At 50.9% G+C, this 23,464-nt stretch overlaps 1 protein-coding gene across 1 annotated transcript in view; it reads right to left on the bottom strand.

The window, feature by feature from the left end:
* LOC147011493 (terminal nucleotidyltransferase 4B-like) overlaps window positions 1-23,464 on the bottom strand; it is a 61,561-nt gene that overhangs the window by 15,331 nt on the left and 22,766 nt on the right. Inside the window, 7 exon segments of the mRNA XM_085857428.1 lie at window positions 211-348; window positions 4,251-4,303; window positions 4,306-4,443; window positions 5,415-5,515; window positions 6,425-6,551; window positions 6,902-7,112; window positions 18,085-18,213. Of these exon segments, the coding sequence (XP_085713554.1) occupies window positions 211-348; window positions 4,251-4,303; window positions 4,306-4,443; window positions 5,415-5,515; window positions 6,425-6,551; window positions 6,902-7,112; window positions 18,085-18,213 (897 nt within the window).

The raw sequence follows: 23,464 nt of genomic DNA, 5'->3' as shown, positions 1-23,464 counted from the left end.
TATAAAAAGGCCATCCCACATGTTGATGAGATAATATTCCCATGCATCAGCATGCAGGAAACCAGAGATAACAATATCACGCGATAAAGCATTTGAAAGTGAGTAAACCGTCACGCTCGGTTTCCCCTTTTAATCTCGTTAATCCAATCGCTCAAAACACGGATTAAAGAAATGAGGACATAATTGGAATGGAAATGGCTGCATGGCCACCTTGGCAGGAACTGGTCCTTGGTGGACGGTAAAGCTCCGGGGAGGCATGGTGGGGGTAGCAGAGGGTAGCAGGCCAAACTGGATGCAGTTTGTGGGCCGCAAGCAGGCAGCCGAGTGAGTTCGGGTTGCATCAGGCTCCTGTACCACCCACAAGACAAGTCATCGCAAAGGAGCCGAAGCTCGTAAATTTGCAAACACCTTTGGGATGAATTTTTTTTTTTAAATAAACAAAAAACATTTTTTTTTTTTTAAACCGAATAGCAGAGTTTAAAAGAGCTGTTACTGCCACAGATCTATTTAGCTAATGATGGCCAAATAGCCAGACCACACTATTCAATACATACATTTTTATATATATATATATATATATATATATATATATATATATATATATATATATATATATATATATATATATATATATATATATATATATACTGTATATATAGTGGCGAGACAAAGTCTGCACCCCTTTCAAAATTTTCACCTTTTGTTGCCTTAAGGCCTGGAAATAAGATTCATTAAATGAGACCATTTCCACCTTTATTTACACATCATAAACCACAACTTCCAAAAGAAAAACAAATTCCACAAATATCAGAAAATTAATTAAAAACATAAAATGAGAATATCTTGGTTGGATAAGTGTCCACCCCCACCCCGAGTTAATTCTTGGTGGAAGCACCTTTGACAGCAATTACAGCCGTGAGTCTGTTGGGATAGGTCTCTACTAACGTCGCACACCCTGATTGGACAATATTTGCCCATTCTTCTGTACAAAACTGTTAAAGTTCAGTCAAGTTGCCTGGGGAGCGTTGATGGACAGCAATCTCCAAGTCATGCCACAGATTTTCGATTGGATTTAGGTCGGTACTCTGACTGTGCCACTCAAGGACATTTATCTTTTTGTTCCTTAGCCACAACAGTGCAGCTTTGGCTGTGTGCTTCGGGTCATCATGCTGAAAGGCGATTCTTTGGTGGGTTCAGGAATTTGTATACATATCTATCGCTGTTCTGTTCAGGATACCCATTATCAAGAAGAATAGTCTTCATGGTCTCAATTTCAGCATGGAGTTTATCTGTTATGCAGATCTTTCTTACTCCATTGACCAAGATACCAATCAATCCAATCTTGTATCAAGAGGAACTGAAAGAGTCCCACCTAGTATACTGTCCAGTAAAAGTAGATTTACGGTAGACTGTGGTTTTATAAGCGTCGGCCAATTTCTCAACTAAGACGTCTAAGAAGGGAAGTACGCAGGAGCGTTCCATCTCTAAGGTGAACTCAAGGGATGGATGGAGAGAGTTCAGGTATGCCAAGAAGACTTTTCATGCTGAGGTTGACTCAAAAACAGCAAAGATGTCATCCACGTACCGATAATAGATGGAAGGGGGTTGAATTTCAGGATGTGGATCTGCAAAGGCATGCGATTCACAGTAACCTACAAAGATGTTTGCCAAGATGGGATCCCATCGCTACACCATCAATCTGATTATACATTTAATCATTGAAACTGAACTCGACAGAACGCGTCACCATATTCATTAATTCAACAAAGACAGACTCAGGGATTGGTGGAGTTGTCAAGTCACTGATATAGAAGTCGCTCACAGATTTCGATCACTTCTGTCAGTGGGACTTTCGTGAATGGACTGGCTATATCATGAGCACATTGTGGAATTCTCGTTTTGGTGTGTGATGGACCGTATAGCATCGGCGAAAGTGAAGGAATCCACAATTACATGTTCTGAGACACTGCCCAGTGCTGGCTGCAATAGTTCACATTAACCATCTGGCGGGATCATGCTGTGCAGAGCCAGTCATTGAAAGGATCGGCTGAAAAATAATACTATTTTTATGAGTCTCTGGTAGACTACATCCAAGGTCTTTGCAATACGACAGGTATAATTGTGTCATAAACCTCCTGAGAGAGGTCTCTTCGTTTGCAGAGTTGCAATCATCTTTTCACCATATGTTTCTCCAAACGAGATGTGTGGTCACATTCAGTTGTATTTTCCAGGTGTTGAAAATTCGGCACATTGCTCAAAATCACAGCCATTTTCTCAACATAGTTATTCTTATTCAGAATAACCATGCCGGAACCTATATCTGGTTTTCAGGAATGGACTTGAGGTCACAGATAGCGACCAGGCAATCACGCCGATTATGGAAATCAGACAAATGGTTTGGAATACCACAGTCGGCGTGAGCGAGATCGGCAACTCTGGCCTCAAGTGCTTCGTTTGCCTCATTGGATACTGGTACGTGCTGGAACAGCTGAGCATACAGAAACTCAAACTCCGCAAACACCTCCTCTCACTTGATGTTATGAATAGGTATTCCGAATGTGAAGCCATGAGCCAAGCCAAATTATTTGGTCGCAGATAGTTTATGATCTGACAAATTGAGCACATGTTTGGAGGGATTACGAATCAAGGAACCAAACCAGAAGGGGGAGGATAGAAGGTAGCAGGGGGGGGCAAGGGATGAAAGGCAGCGGGGGGGGGGCAAAGGATGGAAGGCAGCGGGGGGCAAGGGATGGAAGGCAGCGGGGGGGCAAGGGATGGAAGGCAGCGGGGGGCAAGGGATGGAAGGCAGCGGGGGGGCAAGGGATGGAAGGCAGCGGGGGGGCCAAGGGATGGAAGGCAGCGGGGGGGCAAGGGATGGAAGGGGGATGTTCCACAGAAAAACTCCATGCTGAAATTGAGACCATCAAGACTAATCTTCTTGATCATGGGTATCCTGAACAGAACATCGATAGATAGATGTACAAATTTCTGAACCAACCAAAAATCCTATAATCGAGCCTGGTAAATGTCCTGTGTACCTATGTCGACCTTGGAAAGGCAAAGTGTCTCAACGGTTTGAAAACCAGATCAAACAAACAGTGTCCCATTCTTACTATGCTGTTCAACCACGAGTGATTTTCACAACCCGCTGGTTGCTTCCGCCAGTCCAAAAAGATGTTCTGCCTTGCTCTCATACAAGTAAGATTATTTACGAATTTCAGTGCCAGTGTGATGCTCGGTATATGGGCCGTACATCTTTGAGATTGAAGGATAGTCTTGAACACTTCCCTTTGGGGATCAGACGGGGTCAGTCAACTGAACAGACGACCAACTCGGGTTTGTAAGAATGTACATAGTGAGACAACTATTCCCTGTGTCTGCAATTGGTTACCATTTCCTGAATAATCCTCAGTGTACAGAGCAATACCGTATTGGCTGGTTTCAACCCCTGAGTAGAGGATGCAGTTTAGCTCACCTTCGTGCAACGGAAGCCACATTCATCAGGTCAACCAACCCTATTCATTGTGGACAGAAATAATTTGTCCAAACTTTATATCTATTTTGACGACGATGGCTTGAATGTGTGGAAACTGTACGACAGTCAAGATAGAGTCATCATGAAAACCAAACTGACCCCCCCCCCACTAGCCCTCAGCTACATCGCATTGTATTTCAGCTGGTACTTTGGCGATTTATCTCCGCCTAATCAGTATTCATGATGTTCTATGATTCCACCAATCAGGTGATCCCGTCCTTTCTTTCTCTCAAACGATCAACGTTGAGGACATTACATTGTGACTTTATAAACGAGTGTTTGGTGCTTCTTCTTCATCTGCTTGTGGTTTTAACCTGAAGAGTGCAAGTCGAAAAGCTTTGATTATGTCCATTTTATTGAAATGCATATTTAAATTTTGTTGTACTAATTGAATGTTTTGTATTTTTTATTAATTTTCTGAAATTTGTAGAATTTGTTTTTCACTTGGAAGTTGGGGGTTACGATGTGTAAATAAAAGGTGGATAAAGTCTCATTTAATATAATTTTATTTCAGGCCATAAGGCAACAAAAGGTGAAAACTTTGAAAGGGAGGGTAGACTTTCTATAGGTACTGTATATATATTTGCAAATGAAACAAACAGGATTTTTAAAGCTTCCCTGAGGCTGTGGACAGATTAAAAATGAACAATGCTGTCATTTTTAAATCCACAATCTTTCACCATATCTGTGGTTCACGCAAGCTCAACCACCTTACCGAGTCACTGGAGCTTCCCTCGGAAGACACGCTGGAAGAGCGGCTCGAGCTGGACCCCGGTGCAAGCTTCGCCCAAACCCAGATGAAGACCCACTTCCAGAGGATTCAGAACCACGGGTAGAATAGTCAAGGCCTGATGGTGGGTGCTTGTCCAAGTTTCCATTGTTGTCTGAGCACTCGTTATCACCATGCCCTACACAGACACAGAGTAACAATGACGGCTGTCAGCCTAATGAGTTTTATTGCACAAGAAAGCTTGGAAAACCTTTTCAAGAAAGGAAACACAACAGTAAAACACGATGTGACGATAGGAAGTGATTGATGTGAACCAAAAATAAATAAATAAATAAACCAATGTCACCCCCAGGGTGACCAGTATCTTGCCAAAATGTGAACACGAGTGACTTATTTATTCGATTAAAGTTACTCAAAAAATAAGGGTTTCGTCGACCTTGATGCTTGACCTTTTTGTGACCTTGACCTTTATATTTTCGTACGGTTAATGGTATGTCTCCAGGACCGTTGTACATGAAATATCAAGAGATTTTGATGAGAACTGAGGAAATAAAATTTTCATGAAAAATCCGTTTTTTCGTCATGACGTCATCAAATGACGTCATCACATCAAACTTTTGACAGATCTGGATAGCACTTATCAAGCGCTTTCATATGAGGTATTACTTGATATGGTATCTAAGATTTCAAGATTTGACCTTGGGGTCAAAAACTTTCGACCTCCAGCGCTAACCATGAAGGTCAAGGCCGATCGCCACCAAAAATTAATCAGCTGAGCGCCAGACCATGAACTATATTCCCATGAAGTTTGAAGACTATCCGATCAAAATTACTCAAAAAAAATAAGGGTTTCGTCGACTACCCTGATTTGCGACAAAGTGACCTTGACCTTTGACCTTGAAAATTTTATGCACTGAAAGGGACCTCTATAGGACTCTGATATGCGAAGTTACAAAAATTTCCAATGATAACTGTGCTCTGCAGAGTGATCGATACGTGATTACAGACAATAAAAATAAAAATAAAAAACATAGAAGCTGACTCACATATCTTGCAAAAACTTCGTTTTGGCAAGATAAAAACAAGTCAAAAGAAAATATGGAGAACGTGTGGCAAAATGCTTTGAAGGTAAGTGTAGAAATTGCTTACTGTTATCAATCACTCTGTGGACCTTCGCACCCCATCGGCATTGGATGAAGGAACGGTACTCCACCACTTCAGGAATCACCTTCAACACACGACCCAGCGTGCTGTGGGAAGGGCAGCACACGGATCATCGAAACCCACTTACCCACAAACAAACTTGCACAGGTCATATTAAAGTAGAAGCAGAGGACGGATGGACGCACACTCGCGCACGCACGCACACACGCACCCACCAATTGGTCCCATCTTTTGTAGGTTAAGGTGGGGAAAGTAGGTCCAAGTCTTTCACAAATTAGCTGGCCAGGCCCAACATTCAAATGGAGGGAGCAGGAATTTGTAATTTGTTTTAGGATGCAAGCGATGACGACTCTTCATGAAAGACACCGTGGACTCCAACGTCCACAAATGACCACTGCTGGCTGACGGGCTGTCCAACTTAATATCCATCGAACGGATGGTGCATTGCCATGTGAAACACCAGAATGGCAGTTTAAGGCCGAGTCGACATTCAAACCCAGGTTGACAGCTCAAAACACTGCGCACATGTATGCCGACAAGCTATCCCACCAGCCTTACACTGAAAATTCACATTTCGATCATTTATAAAACTGGCGGGCAACCCCACCCTCCGAGCGGGAGTACCCTTGTTAGCCCACCTTTGATGGGCACTGAGCAATGTGCTGAAGCACAGTCTTGGAAATGCACTTCACAATTTTTCTCATTTTTGAAATTATGTTTTTATTGATCACAATACAACATTTAAGACAAAAGAACTGATGGTTTGTAATTGCGGCTACCACCAAAGGTGGTGCTAATTCCGCCACGTCAATTTTGGAGTTTCGGTGACATCCACATTTGCTCCATTAAAGTAAGATACATGGGCAAGAAAAACATCCCATCCCACCATTCCCAAAAGACACTTCATCAAGAGAAGCATTAACATTGAAGAAGAAAATAATTCACCAGAAATCACATTCTACACCACCAGTTCGTTACGTGATTGCTTCACTCACGTGATTTGTTCGCGGTGTGGATAAAATCGTGTGAGTGGGGAGACAGCGTGACTAAGAATGAGGTACGCAGAGTCAAAAGCCTGCTTGACCTGCATCGCCCCATATGAGCTTCGGCCAACATCGTTCGCTTGATTTTGGGGAAGGGGGAGGAACACAGGTGGGGATGAGAATAGGGGAGGAGTGGAGGTGGGGATGAGAAAAGGAAAAAAAGTTTTGATGAAGTTCAATTTTTAAATTATCAAGCATTTCTATGTTTCTAAATTAAATCACAAATCAGTTTAAATACACCCAGACAATTTCAAGAAGTTGAGGGATGTTCTTGTGGCGGTAAACCATGCAGATGCAATAAAAGGTGACCGAAACGCACGAGCACAAGCATCACCACAACTTCGTACTCCATAAAATCAGTGGAATGTTTACAGAGAGTTTTATTTTTATTGGTAAATGGAGATTCACACAATAGAGGATCCGACTCACTGGGCATCAAGGGATCTTCAATGTAGAGCATAGAGGGCCGGTAACCATCCATCTCCTTTTGCATGTCATCCTTGGCAATGTAACAGCCGCCATCTTTTATTCGAATCCCGGTCTTCAGATAGTTGAAGTGACGACCATAAAGTTCAAAGAACTCGATAAGCAGGACGCCCAAGTTCGCTCGTGGGCTCTTGGCATCAGAGCGAGGATGAAGCTACAATATGATCGAGGAAGAGAGAGGCGGAGGAAGGAAGTAAGTGAAAGACACTGAGGGGATGGAAGGCAGTGGGGGGAGGTGGATGGAAGGCACCTGGGGGAAGGGGGACTGAAGGCAGCAAGGGGGGAGGACGACGGAAGGCAGCGGGAGGAAGGGGGACAGGAGGAACAGGTGTCGAGGGGGTGGTGGAAAGGAGGGACAGGCGTCGAGGGTGTGGTGGAAAGGAGAGACAGGCGTTGGGGGGGGAGAGGAGAGACAGGCGGCGGGGGGAGGGGACAGGAGGGACAGGCGTCGAGGGGTGGTGGAAAGGAGAGACAGGCGTCGGGGGGGAGAGAGACAGGCGTCGGGGGGGAGAGACAGGCGTCGGGGGGGGGAGAGACAGGCGTCGGGGGAGGGAAGGAGAGACAGGCGTCGGGGGGAGGGAAGGAGAGACAGGCGTCGGGGGAGGGAAGGAGAGACAGGCGTCGGGGAGTGAAGGAGAGACAGGCGTCGGGGGGAGGGAAGGAGAGACAGGCGTCGGGGGAGGGAAGGAGAGACAGGCGTCGGGGGAGTGAAGGAGAGACAGGCGTCGGGGGAGGGAAGGAGAGACAGGCGTCGGGGGAGGGAAGGAGAGACAGGCGTCGGGGGAGGGAAGGAGAGACAGGCGTCGGGGGAGGGAAGGAGAGACAGGCGTCGGGGGAGGGAAGGAGAGACAGGCGTCGGGGGAGGGAAGGAGAGACAGGCGTCGGGGAGGGAAGGAGAGACAGGCGTCGGGGGAGGGAAGGAGAGACAGGCGTCGGGGGGAGGAGAGACAGGCGTCGGGGGGGGAGGAGAGACAGGCGTCGGGGGGGGAGGAGAGACAGGCGTCGGGGGGGAGGAGAGACAGGCGTCGGGGGGGGAGGAGAGACAGGCGTCGGGGGGGAGAGAGGAGAGACAGGCGTCGGGGGGGGAGAGGAGAGACAGGCGTCTGGGGGGGAGAGGAGTGACAGGCGTCGGGGGGGAGAGACAGGCGTCGGGGGGGAGAGACAGGCGTCGGGGGGAGAGACAGGCGTCGGGGGGGAGAGACAGGCGTCGGGGGGGAGAGACAGGCGTCGGGGGGGAGAGACAGGCGTCGGGGGGGAGAGACAGGCGTCGGGGGGGGAGAGACAGGCGTCGGGGGGGAGAGACAGGCGTCGGGGGGAGAGACAGGCGTCGGGGGGGGAGAGACAGGCGTCGGGGGGGAGAGACAGGCGTCGGGGGGAGAGACAGGCGTCGGGGGGAGAGACAGGCGTCGGGGGGGAGAGACAGGCGTCGGGGGGGAGAGACAGGCGTCGGGGGGGGAGAGACAGGCGTCGGGGGGGAGAGACAGGCGTCGGGGGGGAGAGACAGGCGTCGGGGGGGGAGAGACAGGCGTCGGGGGGAGAGACAGGCGTCGGGGGGGAGAGACAGGCGTCGGGGGAGAGACAGGCGTCGGGGGGGAGAGACAGGCGTCGGGGGGAGAGACAGGCGTCGGGGGGGAGAGACAGGCGTCGGGGGGGAGAGACAGGCGTCGGGGGGGAGAGACAGGCGTCGGGGGGGGAGAGACAGGCGTCGGGGGGGAGACAGGCGTCGGGGGGGAGAGACAGGCGTCGGGGGGGGAGAGACAGGCGTCGGGGGGAGAGACAGGCGTCGGGGGGAGAGACAGGCGTCGGGGGGAGAGACAGGCGTCGGGGGGGAGAGACAGGCGTCGGGGGAGAGACAGGCGTCGGGGGGGAGAGACAGGCGTCGGGGGGAGAGACAGGCGTCGGGGGGAGAGACAGGCGTCGGGGGGGAGAGACAGGCGTCGGGGGGGAGAGACAGGCGTCGGGGGGAGAGACAGGCGTCGGGGGGGGAGAGACAGGCGTCGGGGGGAGAGACAGGCGTCGGGGGGAGAGACAGGCGTCGGGGGGGAGAGACAGGCGTCGGGGGGAGAGACAGGCGTCGGGGGGAGAGACAGGCGTCGGGGGGGGAGAGACAGGCGTCGGGGGGAGAGACAGGCGTCGGGGGGGAGAGACAGGCGTCGGGGGGAGAGACAGGCGTCGGGGGGGAGAGACAGGCGTCGGGGGGGAGAGACAGGCGTCGGGGGGGAGAGACAGGCGTCGGGGGGGAGAGACAGGCGTCGGGGGGAGAGACAGGCGTCGGGGGGGAGAGACAGGCGTCGGGGGGAGAGACAGGCGTCGGGGGGAGAGACAGGCGTCGGGGGGAGAGACAGGCGTCGGGGGGAGAGACAGGCGTCGGGGGGGGAGAGACAGGCGTCGGGGGGAGAGACAGGCGTCGGGGGGAGAGACAGGCGTCGGGGGGAGAGACAGGCGTCGGGGGGGAGAGACAGGCGTCGGGGGGGGAGAGACAGGCGTCGGGGGGGAGAGACAGGCGTCGGGGGGGGAGAGACAGGCGTCGGGGGAGAGACAGGCGTCCGGGGGGGGAGAGACAGGCGTCGGGGGGGAGAGACAGGCGTCGGGGGGAGAGACAGGCGTCGGGGGGAGAGACAGGCGTCGGGGGGGGAGAGACAGGCGTCGGGGGGGAGAGACAGGCGTCGGGGGGGGAGAGACAGGCGTCGGGGGGGAGAGACAGGCGTCGGGGGGGGAGAGACAGGCGTCGGGGGGGAGAGACAGGCGTCGGGGGGAGAGACAGGCGTCGGGGGGGGAGAGACAGGCGTCGGGGGGGAGAGACAGGCGTCGGGGGGGAGAGACAGGCGTCGGGGGGGGAGAGACAGGCGTCGGGGGGGAGAGACAGGCGTCGGGGGGAGAGACAGGCGTCGGGGGGGAGAGACAGGCGTCGGGGGGAGAGACAGGCGTCGGGGGGGGAGAGACAGGCGTCGGGGGGGAGAGACAGGCGTCGGGGGGGAGAGACAGGCGTCGGGGGGGAGAGACAGGCGTCGGGGGGGAGAGACAGGCGTCGGGGGGAGAGACAGGCGTCGGGGGGAGAGACAGGCGTCGGGGGGGGAGAGACAGGCGTCGGGGGGGGAGAGACAGGCGTCGGGGGGGGAGAGACAGGCGTCGGGGGGAGAGACAGGCGTCGGGGGAGAGGAGAGACAGGCGTCGGGGGGGAGAGGAGAGACAGGCGTCGGGGGGGAGAGGAGAGACAGGCGTCGGGGGGAGAGGAGAGACAGGCGTCGGGGGGGGGAGAGGAGAGACAGGCGTCGGGGGGAGAGGAGAGACAGGCGTCGGGGGGAGAGGAGAGACAGGCGTCGGGGGGGAGAGGAGAGACAGGCGTCGGGGGGGAGAGGAGAGACAGGCGTCGGGGGGGAGAGGAGAGACAGGCGTCGGGGGGGGAGAGGAGAGACAGGCGTCGGGGGAGAGGAGAGACAGGCGTCGGGGGGAGAGGAGAGACAGGCGTCGGGGGGGGAGAGGAGAGACAGGCGTCGGGGGGGAGAGAGGAGAGACAGGCGTCGGGGGGGAGAGGAGAGACAGGCGTCGGGGGGAGAGGAGAGACAGGCGTCGGGGGGGGAGAGGAGAGACAGGCGTCGGGGGGGAGAGGAGAGACAGGCGTCGGGGGGAGAGGAGAGACAGGCGTCGGGGGGGAGAGGAGAGACAGGCGTCGGGGGGGGGAGAGGAGAGACAGGCGTCGGGGGGGGAGAGGAGAGACAGGCGTCGGGGGGCGAGAGGAGAGACAGGCGTCGGGGGGGGAGAGGAGAGACAGGCGTCGGGGGGCGAGAGGAGAGACAGGCGTCGGGGGGCGAGAGGAGAGACAGGCGTCGGGGGGGGAGAGGAGAGACAGGCGTCGGGGGGCGAGAGGAGAGACAGGCGTCGGGGGGGGAGAGGAGAGACAGGCGTCGGGGGGGAGAGGAGAGACAGGCGTCGGGGGGGAGAGGAGAGACAGGCGTCGGGGGGGGAGAGGAGAGACAGGCGTCGGGGGGAGAGGAGAGACAGGCGTCGGGGGGGAGAGGAGAGACAGGCGTCGGGGGGAGAGGAGAGACAGGCGTCGGGGGGGAGAGGAGAGACAGGCGTCGGGGGGGAGAGGAGAGACAGGCGTCGGGGGGAGAGAGGAGAGACAGGCGTCGGGGGGGAGAGGAGAGACAGGCGTCGGGGGGGAGAGGAGAGACAGGCGTCGGGGGGGGAGAGGAGAGGCAGGCGTCGGGGGGCGAGAGGAGAGGCAGGCGTCGGGGGGCGAGAGGAGAGACAGGCGTCGGGGGCGAGAGGAGAGACAGGCGTCGGGGGGCGAGAGGAGAGACAGGCGTCGGGGGCGAGAGGAGAGACAGGCGTCGGGGGGAGAGGAGAGACAGGCGTCGGGGGGGGAGAGGAGAGACAGGCGTCGGGGGGAGAGGAGAGACAGGCGTCGGGGGGAGAGAGGAGAGACAGGCGTCGGGGGAGAGGAGAGACAGGCGTCGGGGGGGAGAGGAGAGACAGGCGTCGGGGGGAGAGAGGAGAGACAGGCGTCGGGGAGAGGAGAGACAGGCGTCGGGGGGAGAGGAGAGACAGGCGTCGGGGGGAGAGGAGAGACAGGCGTCGGGGGGGAGAGGAGAGACAGGCGTCGGGGGGGGGAGAGGAGAGACAGGCGTCGGGGGGGAGAGGAGAGACAGGCGTCGGGGGGGAGAGGAGAGACAGGCGTCGGGGGGGGAGAGGAGAGACAGGCGTCGGGGGGAGAGGAGAGACAGGCGTCGGGGGGAGAGAGAGACAGGCGTCGGGGGGGAGAGGAGAGACAGGCGTCGGGGGGGGAGAGGAGAGACAGGCGTCGGGGGGGAGAGGAGAGACAGGCGTCGGGGGGGGGAGAGGAGAGACAGGCGTCGGGGGGAGAGGAGAGACAGGCGTCGGGGGGAGAGGAGAGACAGGCGTCGGGGGGGGAGAGGAGAGACAGGCGTCGGGGGAGAGGAGAGACAGGCGTCGGGGGGGAGAGGAGAGACAGGCGTCGGGGGGAGAGGAGAGACAGGCGTCGGGGGGAGAGGAGAGACAGGCGTCGGGGGGGGAGAGGAGAGACAGGCGTCGGGGGGGGAGAGGAGAGACAGGCGTCGGGGGCGAGAGGAGAGACAGGCGTCGGGGGGCGAGAGGAGAGACAGGCGTCGGGGGCGAGAGGAGAGACAGGCGTCGGGGGCGAGAGGAGAGACAGGCGTCGGGGGGCGAGAGGAGAGACAGGCGTCGGGGGGCGAGAGGAGAGACAGGCGTCGGGGGCGAGAGGAGAGACAGGCGTCGGGGGCGAGAGGAGAGACAGGCGTCGGGGGCGAGAGAGGAGAGACAGGCGTCGGGGGCGAGAGGAGAGACAGGCGTCGGGGGGCGAGAGGAGAGACAGGCGTCGGGGGGCGAGAGGAGAGACAGGCGTCGGGGGCGAGAGGAGAGACAGGCGTCGGGGGCGAGAGGAGAGACAGGCGTCGGGGGGCGAGAGGAGAGACAGGCGTCGGGGGCGAGAGGAGAGACAGGCGTCGGGGGGCGAGAGGAGAGACAGGCGTCGGGGGCGAGAGGAGAGACAGGCGTTGGGGGGGCGAGAGGAGAGACAGGCGTTGGGGGGGGCGAGAGGAGAGACAGGCGTTGGGGGGCGAGAGGAGAGACAGGCGTTGGGGGCGAGAGGAGAGACAGGCGTTGGGGGGCGAGAGGAGAGACAGGCGTTGGGGGAGCGAGAGGAGAGACAGGCGTTGGGGGGGCAGAGAAGAGACAGGCGTTGGGGGGGGCAGAGAGCAGAGACAGGTGGGGGAATGGGGGGGAGGCGAGAGACATGTTGTGATTGGGAGATGAAACATCAAAGTTCCAAATACGTCAAATCCACAAGGTTCAAGGTTGTATTGTTATAAAACCCAATCACTTGTCTTTAAAAAAATGAAACCATCACTTTTACTTGAGAATTTGAGAGCAAGCTGGGGTGTTTCATCGTCACTCAAAAACCAGGTGACCTGTGGTTTTGCTTGTCGAAAACATTTCAGGTTCGGTTGACCTTTGTGGTTCAGGGTTTTTACTATTATTATAATAAAAAATAAATTGCACAAAACTCATTATTTATGATGTCCGAGACTTACTGTGCATATGGTTGCAGTAAACGCCAAAGAGATAAGCCAGGCCTCAGTTTTAATGTTTCCCAGGGGAGTACGTATGCTGCAATAAATTTATAGCTCCCATCTCGTGCTCGGGATTGGGCTTGGGTATCAGGCTGAATATTCCTTATGTTGCAGAAAGCATCCTTCAATCAGTAAATCAATGTAAACTCGCATCCATTGAAGACAAAGTCTTCAATATCTCCCGCCATAGTAAATGAGGACAAGTAGCAAAAGGCACCAGTTCAATTTATTCTTGATGTGTGTACCAAATTTCATAAAGAAATAGTTAATAGTTCTATGCTCTGTTAATAGTTCAACTATGCTCTGTAAATAAAGGTTTACCTCAAATATTTCTTAATACCCAACTTGTTTCCATGGAAATTGACAGAATTTTTTTGGGGGGGAAATCTCGAAATATCAAAAGGCACCAGTTCACCACTTGCTTGATTTGTGTACCAAATTTCATAAATATATCTTGAGGGGATTTGTATTTAAGCTCCGGAAACTAAATGTGACGGACAGACGGACGGAACTCATTTCTATATCCCCCGCCAACTTCGTTGGTTGGCGGGGGACAATAAACAAACACACATTGCAACACTAGGTGAGATAAGATTGTCGAACACAACATGGATGTTATAAAATTACCCCGGTTGGGGGTGACGGTCATCTCTGAAGCTCTGTAGATGTGGATCTCTGATCGGCTTAGAATGGCTTCGATGTCATCTTGTCTTTTGGTTCAACGTACAGACGAAAGCCCGGGAGTAAAAAGGATAGAAAACCTCAGAAATCAAACTACATTTCTGAGTTATCCGGAGATAGATTTTGAAAATGGTTGATTTAGAACATTTATGATCAAGGCGTCTTCAAAAGGAGAGAAACCAGACCTCAGAAATCAAACCGCATTTCTAAGTCATAAATGGCGGATGATATTTTGACAATGGATGATTTCACAAGTTTACAGCATCGGTGACCTTGACATTGACCTTCAATGAGGTCTGAAGTCATACCGTCGTGCATCACTCATCGACCCCTACCAACATACCAAGTTTCATCAAGATCAGGCGGATTTGTTTTTGACCGTATCACAGACGATTTTTCCAACTTTGAAGACTAGTGACTCGATAACCAGGACGAATTTTTAAAAATATCTCCGAGCGGGAGTGCCGGTCATCTCTGCCAGAGATCTCCCGGACCCCAACAGTAAGCATTCCCTCGAGGAGACGATTCTAGGCTTCATCCCGTGCCTGCCAGAATCCGCGGCATCTCGGCACCCAGACCCACCCACCCAACGCATTCGATGCATTTCCCTCATTAAAGGTGAATTTCAGGTCGAATTCGCTTTATTTCAGTGTCGATCAACCTTATGCAGTGCGAAAGGTGGAAACATGATTGAATTTGAAGTTAAAATCAGCGTGGGAGACCGAGTTGAGGTCTTCAGCGCACCAAGAGGCGGATAAAAACTATAAAATCGGAACGAGAGCAAATTTCAAAAAAAATGGCTCGTGTTGTTCGAGATAATAGTCCATAGCATCTGAATCACCAATAACATTTGATCTCTCTTGATAAATGAGGTAGGAGATACGATTTGAAATCGACGATTTTCGCAACTTTGACAGCCTCGTGACCTTGACCTCGACCTTGGACGACCTTGAAAGTTATATCGTTGTGCATGTCTCATCGACCTCTATCCATTCCACTCTTGGTTATTTGTCTCCACTCGGTTTGATTGTGGATCGACGTACGGACAGACTGAGACTGGCTTTATTAGGTCATCTCTACTGAGATGTAGAGATGACCTAAAAACCGGCCCGACCAAATTTAGATATTGTTCTATATTATCAGAATCCAAAGAAATTTCGAAGATTAGATCACAAACGGCAGAGGAGATAGATTTTGAAAATGGACGATTTCACAACTTTGGAGTGACCTTGACCTTCAATCGTGTCAAAAGTCATACCATCGTGCATCACTCATAGACATCTACCCACATACCAAATATCAAGAAAATCGGAAGAAAAAAAAATGGAGACATACGTACGGACGGACATAGAGACTGGTTTTATTAGGTCATCTCTAACGAGATGACCTAAAAATGATGGCACTCTTTATAACATCTCATCGCAGCTGCTGGGTATTAGGCTGAGGACTACCTGGAGGTGGACCTGGGCACCGCGGAGCTTTCTGATCACGTCGGCGGCTGTTACAAATTGTAAACTCTCAAAGTATAAATTGACATGAATGTGTTGATGGATATGCCTCCGCCCACATGAGACATCAACCCACTGTTACATTTGATCTCAATTAAAGGTCACATGAAAAAGTAAAGGTCACCTGAGAGAGAGCACGACAGAGAAAAGATAGATAAGTAGAAGAGATATAGACAACATCAGATGCTTCTCACTTGAGTTGTCGTCTGCAAAATGATTTTCCAAGATCATATGACCTTCGACCCCAAAATCGAATCAGTTCATCTTTGCATCATCGTAAACACTTGTAACAAGTTTAGTCAAAATCCCTTCAATGGTTCAAAATAAATCACGGTAAGAAAAATCTGCCACGCACCCATGTACGTACGGACAACCCTGAAAACGCCTCCCGCATAAATATAATATACATACAGACTGTGCATATGGTTGAAGTAAATGTCATGGAGATAAGCCAGGCCTCAGCTAGGCAAAGGGTTTACCCGAATCCCATGATAAGGTGAGCTGCCCTGTGAAGGGCGGCTGCACCAAAGGTATTCCCACGGAGTGATTTTCAGGGGTTTTTTTTTTCATGTGTTTTAGGGAATGAAACATTTTGCGGTGGCTGGATTTTTTTTGCGGTGGCCACTTTTGGTGGGTATAATGATGGTTTTTCGGTGAGGACACCGGTGTGACATCCCACGCGTCGTGGTTTGAAAAACTGCTGGATGCAGCAGCATGAGGGGATTTTGATTTGAAGCTTTAGGAAGTGAATTGGATTTTCTCAGAACAACCGCCACGGCGTGATTGAATTATCTGTAAAAACCCAGCTGGCTCATTAACGAACTTTATCGTGAGGACTATATTATACCTACCACACCCAGTCTGGTCCAGATGTCCACCTATTACAGTCGACTCCAATTCAGATTACCTTCCCTTCGCTTTTATTCTTCATGACCATGGATGTTACCCTTCTCATGTACTTGTTGCTTAAATACATTAACATTAAAAAGAATTGAACACATTATGGCCAGTTCTGCCATCGCCATAAAGCATTCAATGTACAACCTCTGATAAGGAACGTCTGGGCGAGCGAACACGATCCACGAAAACAAACCATTTAAAACTGTTCAAAAGTTTCAAAAAGACTTCCCTGGGGAAAGACCATGTGGTGCAACAATCGTACGAATAAACACACAACGTGCCTACAGAGGGTGGACCACTGCCAAAGCAACAAGTGCGTCAAGGATACGTGACCAGCAAGCTCTCTATGCAATTGGTTTTCCGTCTGCACGCAGGACGCCAAACTTCGCCTGCGTACAAAACCATGTTGTTTGCAAGCAGACGGTACATGAGCTGGACGTTTATTTTTTTTTAATTGCCAACAGAAACTTGCACCAGGTCAGATTTTGGTAGATTGGATTCACACCCTTTCCTTAGTATATATGTATTTATTTAAACACGCACAGGGTGTTGAGGTTCGTGGAAGAGCGAGAACATCGAACAGATCAGGACATAACAGAACAAAACAAACAGCATGAGGAGATGAGGAAACACACAACAGCATTGTTGAGGGATAAAATAGAGGTAGAGTTTGAAGAGAAGGGATGTGCGGAAGAAAGAGGACGAGAGAAGGGTGGATATGGTGGATAAGGCTGATACAAAGGCAAACTCTCAAGAATGAAAACGAAATTTGGAAAGGTGTGTTTGGGGAGTGTTAATGAGGTAGAAAATATGGTGGTTTGTGACGGAGGACGATACGAGATGGCAGATGATAAGAGATGGCAGTTTGGATGGCGGCTGATACGAGATGGCGGTTTGGATAGTGGATGATACAGATGACACGAGATGGCGGTTTGGATGGCGGATGACACGAGATGGCGGTTTTGGATGGCGGATGACACGAGATGGCGGTTTGGATGGTGGATGATACAGATGACACGAGATGGCGGTTTGGATGGCGGATGACACGAGATGGCGGTTTGGATGGCGGATGACACGAGATGGCGGTTTTGGATGGCGTAACAACACGAGATGGCGGTTTGGATGGTGGATGATACAGATGACACGAGATGGCGGTTTGGATGGCGGATGACACGAGATGGCGGTTTGGATGGCGGATGACACGAGATGGCAGTTTTGGATGGCGGATGACACGAGATGGCGGTTTTGGATGGCGGATGACACGAGATGGCGGTTTTGGATGGCGGATGACACGAGATGGCGGTTTGGATGGCGGATGACACGAGATGGCGGTTTTGGATGGCGGATGACACGAGATGGCGGTTTTGGATGGCGGATGACACGAGATGGCGGTTTTGGATGGCGGATGACACGAGATGGCGGTTTGGATGGCGGATGACACGAGATGGCGGTTTTGGATGGCGGATGACACGAGATGGAGGTTTTGGATGGCGGTTGACACGAGATGGCGGTTTTGGATGGCGGATGATACGAGATGGCGGTTTTGGATGGCGGACGGTATGAGATGGTGGACGGTACGAGATGGCGGATGATACCAGATGGCGGTTTTGGATGGCGGATGACACGAGATGGCGGTTTGGATGGCGGATGATTTGAGATGGCAGTTTTGGATGGCGGACAGTACGAGATGACGGTTTTGGATGGCGGATGATACGAGATGACGGTTTTGGATGGCGGATGATGCAATATAGTGGATGATCTGAGATGGTGGTTTTTTTAATGGGTGATGATCTGAGATGCACGGCAATCATATGAAATGCACTCAAACATGACGCAGAGCCATCTTAAGTGATTTAACTCGCATAATAAGGAAGCCACACACAGAGGGGAGGCCAAGCAGTAGCTGTTTACACCGACCCCATACCTGCAGGAAGCTCACAATCATCAGGATGAGGCTGTAGGAACTTATGCCACCGGTAAACACCTCATTGAGATCTCGCTGCAGCAGGAACTGTTTCAAGACGAGCACCAGATGTGGCAGCAACGGATACATCTGCAGGGGCAAAGGTTGGCACCATTCAATAAGGCAAACGACATGCAGACCACATGGCCACGAGGTTTCCATAACACTATGCGCAACCCCAAGATGACACGAATGCTCCATATCGAAACAAACAAAATGAACTCTTCCAAAGGTGCAGTTATCAAAGCCAAAATAAACCCACACAGCGTTTCCAAAATGGAGTATATCAAACGATCTTGGTATTTCCTTGGCATAAAAGATCTCAACAGTGGAAATCGCACGAGCTCGAGAGTTTCAGCCAAACTTTGTCGAGTTGATGAAACAAAACCCGAGCTGGCAAACCCACAAGGTGGCCAGAAACAAATTTCTGAAAAGCAGATTTTGAACGACAGTCAAAATTTGCATTTCCAAGTGAACACTTAATGGAATAATAAATGGTGCAATGCACCGGGGAGGAAACGGCGCAGCCTATGGTCATTCCAAGAAAATCAAACGATCAATAAATTATAAGGTTGATAAAGGTGGTCTTAACCTTCAACCCTGTGGTCTTAAAATGTTTTTTTGTTTTTTTTTAAGCAAACCAGTCAAATGACACAAGTATTTGCATGGAAGGAAAAACAATTTACATTTTACTCACAAAGTCCCAAAGAGATCAAAATGAAACAAAAGTATACCGACAAGTGCGTAAAATCCAGGGGACATTAAACTCCAAACACTGTGCAATGGTTGTTTTAAAATTGCCAGGAGTTTAACATTTTAAGCTCGAGAATGTCGTGGCAGGGTGTGCATATGCACAAGCACGTGGCGTTGCAAACCGATGGGACGGGGAGCTCAACCTCCGTTTCAAAATGAAACAAATTGAAAATGACGAGATTAGCAAGCCGTTTTCGGAGAAGTGAGAATCCAGCACGGATTGCCCTGAGGGCATTTCCGAGTCAATTGCTGCGCAGGGCCTGGCACCACTGCCCTGGAGGTCAGTAAACTGGCTTGGTTTTTAAAATATTTTTGACGCATTAAAACCTGGGCGAAAAGAGGTTGGATCAGAAACCATGAAAACGTTTTAAGTAGCCTGAGGTTCAAATATAAACGCAATGTTTTCAGATTGATTTGATCCCACGTCTGGGACAGCAACCCAGTAGCCTTGACGGCATACCACTGCACCGACAGCTGGTATCGGATGTCAGAGGTGTTTGGTTCTGCTCAAATTGACATCAAACCAATGTTTTGTGCCACACCGGGAATCATAGCATACACAGCCCTTCACATAGGAAAAAAAAAACCAAACAGCTGTCTTGTTGGCTTTGTGAAAATTAGAGATACCAAATGTGGTGTATTTTGCATTAAATGACTCTCACGGGATGGTCGCTCTTCAGGGCTTTGAGATCGGGGGAGTTCATCATCATTGGGTAAGGTTATATTTTTACAATGTTTCATATTTACATCCAATTTGAGGCTTTTTTTTTTTTTAAAACAACAATAATAATCATAATAAAATAAAAGTCACTTGGAGCCATTTTTTGTCAGCGTAAATCTCAAAATGCAGTGCGTTCACCTTTGGGCTATCTTACATGGGTTTGAGTCTCAACCCGACAACGTACTGTCAATCTGACGCCTCACAGACGGGCATTGACTTATCGAGTGCACCATCCTCCGGAAGCACGCCAAGCCAGGAGTCCCATTTGTTCACATTGACCGGTGGACACCAAAGATCATTACAATACCTTTTGAAAAAGGATGCCATCGTGTCATCAGCACCTTGACCAAATTCCGTCCCGACTGCCGCAATGAAGATCAATCGCAAACACTGTTATTCTCTGCTTAACGACAACATTGAGTGCCAAATCTCAAAAAAAGAAAAAAAAAAAATTAAGAAAAAAAAAAAGAAAAGAAAAGAAAAGCATGGTCATGCACCAAATTGTTCGAATTGCCTCTTGGTGAACAAAGCCCAAAAGCAGATGATGCCGTGGCAGCAGAGGAGGCACGCTTGTACATTTGTCAGCTTTTTTCGCAAGAGTTGTGACGTCGGGTAGCCACACAAAACAGACTCGAGTCGCACGGCGACAAATCGGTGAAACACTCGACCAACAGTGCAAAAGTACGGCAGAAATGCACGTGCGGTGTGCACCCGTCTCCAGCGCGACCGTGAGCCTTTTAGGGAAGGCCAGTTTGGTTTTTCCATTGGCGTCACGTGCACCCGCAACAAAAAGCACGCCCAATGCCAGCATCCCCAATAAATTTGCATTCAGCAAGAGGAAATGGGCAGCACAAGACAAGAAGGCACGCAGCCCTACAGTCACGTTGGAATCAAATGCAGATTCTAACCAGTGAGCCTTACTCTGACACAATATGCAGCACTGTTGCAACAAAGCAGACGAGTCTCCAATCCACCAATTTGCACGTGCAGCGCCTGAGCGAGGAAGAAGCATCTGGGTGGCATTCCAGAATCCATAGCACTACTTCACCAAGCTTATAAGCAAAGCCATCTGTTTATGGTGGGTTAACAAGACATCAATCTGGTGGATGCTGCTCTACTCTTAAAGATGAAACAAACAACAAAAAAAGCAATAAAGTAAATAAATAATAAATAAAAATACAGCACAAATGCACATATGGGCCTTAACATGTTAAGAGTCCATTCCAATAAAAAGAAAATAAGAAAATCCAAAATCCTCCTGCCAATGTAAGCAAGCAGCTCTGGAATGCAAATCCATCCGGAATTGAGGGTGGAGGGGAAAGGGGACGGTTGGAGTTGTTTAAAAGGGAGAGAAGATCCATGCCTGCTCGTCAGCTGGTGGAATTGACTTTGCTGGATTGTAGGCGAATGCTTTGTGATGGAAATAAAAACTAACCGAAAAAGCAGCTGAAAGTAAAGCAGCGGAAGTAAACCGGCACTCAAAACCGCAGGAAAATATCCACCAATCCACATTCAATATTTCTAGTAAATAAAAGAACACCTCAATGCGACACGTACACTTTTATGGTATGCATTGAAGGTGAAGACGGGAGTGGTCGTTGGAAACAACCTCTCAGTATTACAGATCCGGAGAGACCAAGGGGATGAGGAGGAGGAGGTGGAGGAGGTGGAGGGGGTGGAGGAGGTGGATGAGGAGGAGGAGGAGGAGGAGGAGGAGGAGGAGGAGGAGGAGGAGGAGGAAACGATTGGCAAAGCTGGGACCATATTTCCAATGTTGATCTGTTAAATCCCTCAATGCTTCACACCCCATTGTCATTGCTGGAAACACACTTCCTTTTCACGGGGTTCAAGTTTGCTGGAACCTTCATAGACCACGTTAAACATCCCGTCTCGACCAAGGGAAGGTATTACGGTACTGTACGTGCAATGATGCAACCAACATTATTCTTCACCGTCAACCTTCTCGTTACGTTCCTTTCTTCGAGTCCATTTTACTCAATTAATCCGAATGTGTGGTTGGGCACCTCAAGACCATCCCACAGCAAAACCAGAAATTCCAACTGCAGATTTCAGGTGGTAAAGAAGCCGGCTGTCCAACTGACCAGTGAATACAGAAGATTCAAATTCGTTTTTGGAATAAAGTTTGGCTGACTTGAAAGAAACAAAAATGGACTAATAAATATTTATATAAATAATGCTGCACTCCCCAAGTCATCATCATCATCATCATCATCATCACACGCACATCAACATAAACATTTTAACCACGTTCGCAAGTGCTACACAAGCTACTCTGGAACCTCGTTAAAAAAAAAAAAGACAAGTAAAACTATAACAGAGGCTCAGAAAAGCCAAAAACCATGCATTTCACTTCTCATTATAAATGATAACTCAAGCAAGTACAACCCGAAGACCAAGGAAGATGAAACCAATTAGAACTCAACCAACCAGTTATAACTCAACCAAGTACTACCCAAGGACCAGGGAAGATTAAACCAAGTCTACCTAAACCTACCAATTACATCAACCAAGTACAACCAGAGGACCAAGGAATATGAAACCAATTACAACTCAACCAACCAATTAGAGCTCAACCAAGCACTACTCAAGGACCAAGGTAGATTAAACCAATTCTACCAAAAACCAACAAATTATATCAACCAAGTACTACCACCCGAGGAATAAGGATCACTGCAATAATTGACAGATTGGCCATAGTTTTTAAAGAGCTCTCACACAATCTTTTGGAAGGGCCTCTTTGGAATCCTGCTTCGAAACCAGTTTGTCATCCCTCAGAAGTCCACCTTTTTCATTTCATCATGTATAATGGTGACAAGGTTTGAATCCTGTTCGCCATATCGATTTGCTAAGCTCGTGTTTTGCGGACCGGTACTAAGCTCGTGACACCTTATTATAGTACAGAGCAGGGCACTAATGGCACACTCTTGTTCTCATCTGTGGATGGGTTTATCCTAACATCTTACCGTCTGTGCAAGGGGTTTACCCTAACACCTTACCGTTGGTCCTCACTGGCGGCCCGGCGAAGCCACGATCAGGCAGAGACGTGCTGTGCAGTTCGGATCGCTCGGGCTGCGTGACGAATTGCGGAGCAGGCATTGATCAGCACTAATCGGGGGTGCCCGGGCGGGTATGCGGGGCCGACATGACCCTCGCCCGGTCGCCGGGGCACGGTCCAGGAGATCAGTGCAAGGCAATTCATGTCGCGGAGTTCGGTGCGGGGCGATTCATATCATGAGGCTCGGAGCGAGACGATTCCGCAGCTTGGAGTTATCTTGCCGGAGGAAGTGGAGTGGAGCCGCTTCCGGCCATCACGGCCAGGCCATGCAGTGGTCCGGACCCAATCACAGCGGCCGATTCGGGTGACGACATCGCTTTGGGGTAATGCCCCCCACCCTGCACCCCTGGGTCTATAAAGGATGGGTGGCGAGGCTGTTCGTAGTTCCGGTTTTGGTGTCTTGCCCATCGCTGCTGTCGGCTCATCCCGTTCTCCGCCTGGCCTGGGATCTATCTCTCCGCCCATCTGCTAACTCCGCCTTCTTCACCTGCTCGCTCCTGACTCTGCCTTCGACTCACCTTTCTGTCGTCATCACCTGCGATTCTGCCTCCACCCCCCACCCTCGACGCCACCCATCCACCTCGTCCTGTACCACTCCACCCACTCGCTCTCGACTCCGCCTTCTCCACCCATTCGGCTCCCGACACGGTCTTCTCCACCCAAAGTCCCTCCTTCGCGCCTCACGGTCACGTCTCGTTCTCTGGACCGACGCCAGCTGCACGAAGTGCGACGAAGCAAGAGACGGCACGCCAGCTGTCAGGGAGGTATCGCCCAGCGGAGCATCACCCCAA

This window comes from Eptatretus burgeri, chromosome 15 (assembly GCF_056783735.1).
Source record: "Eptatretus burgeri isolate ZD-2024b chromosome 15, Ebu_testis_v1, whole genome shotgun sequence".
Lineage (NCBI taxonomy): Eukaryota > Metazoa > Chordata > Myxini > Myxiniformes > Myxinidae > Eptatretus > Eptatretus burgeri.
The sequence above is the reverse complement of the archived record's forward strand: the minus strand, read 5'-3'. Positions and strand labels throughout refer to the sequence as shown.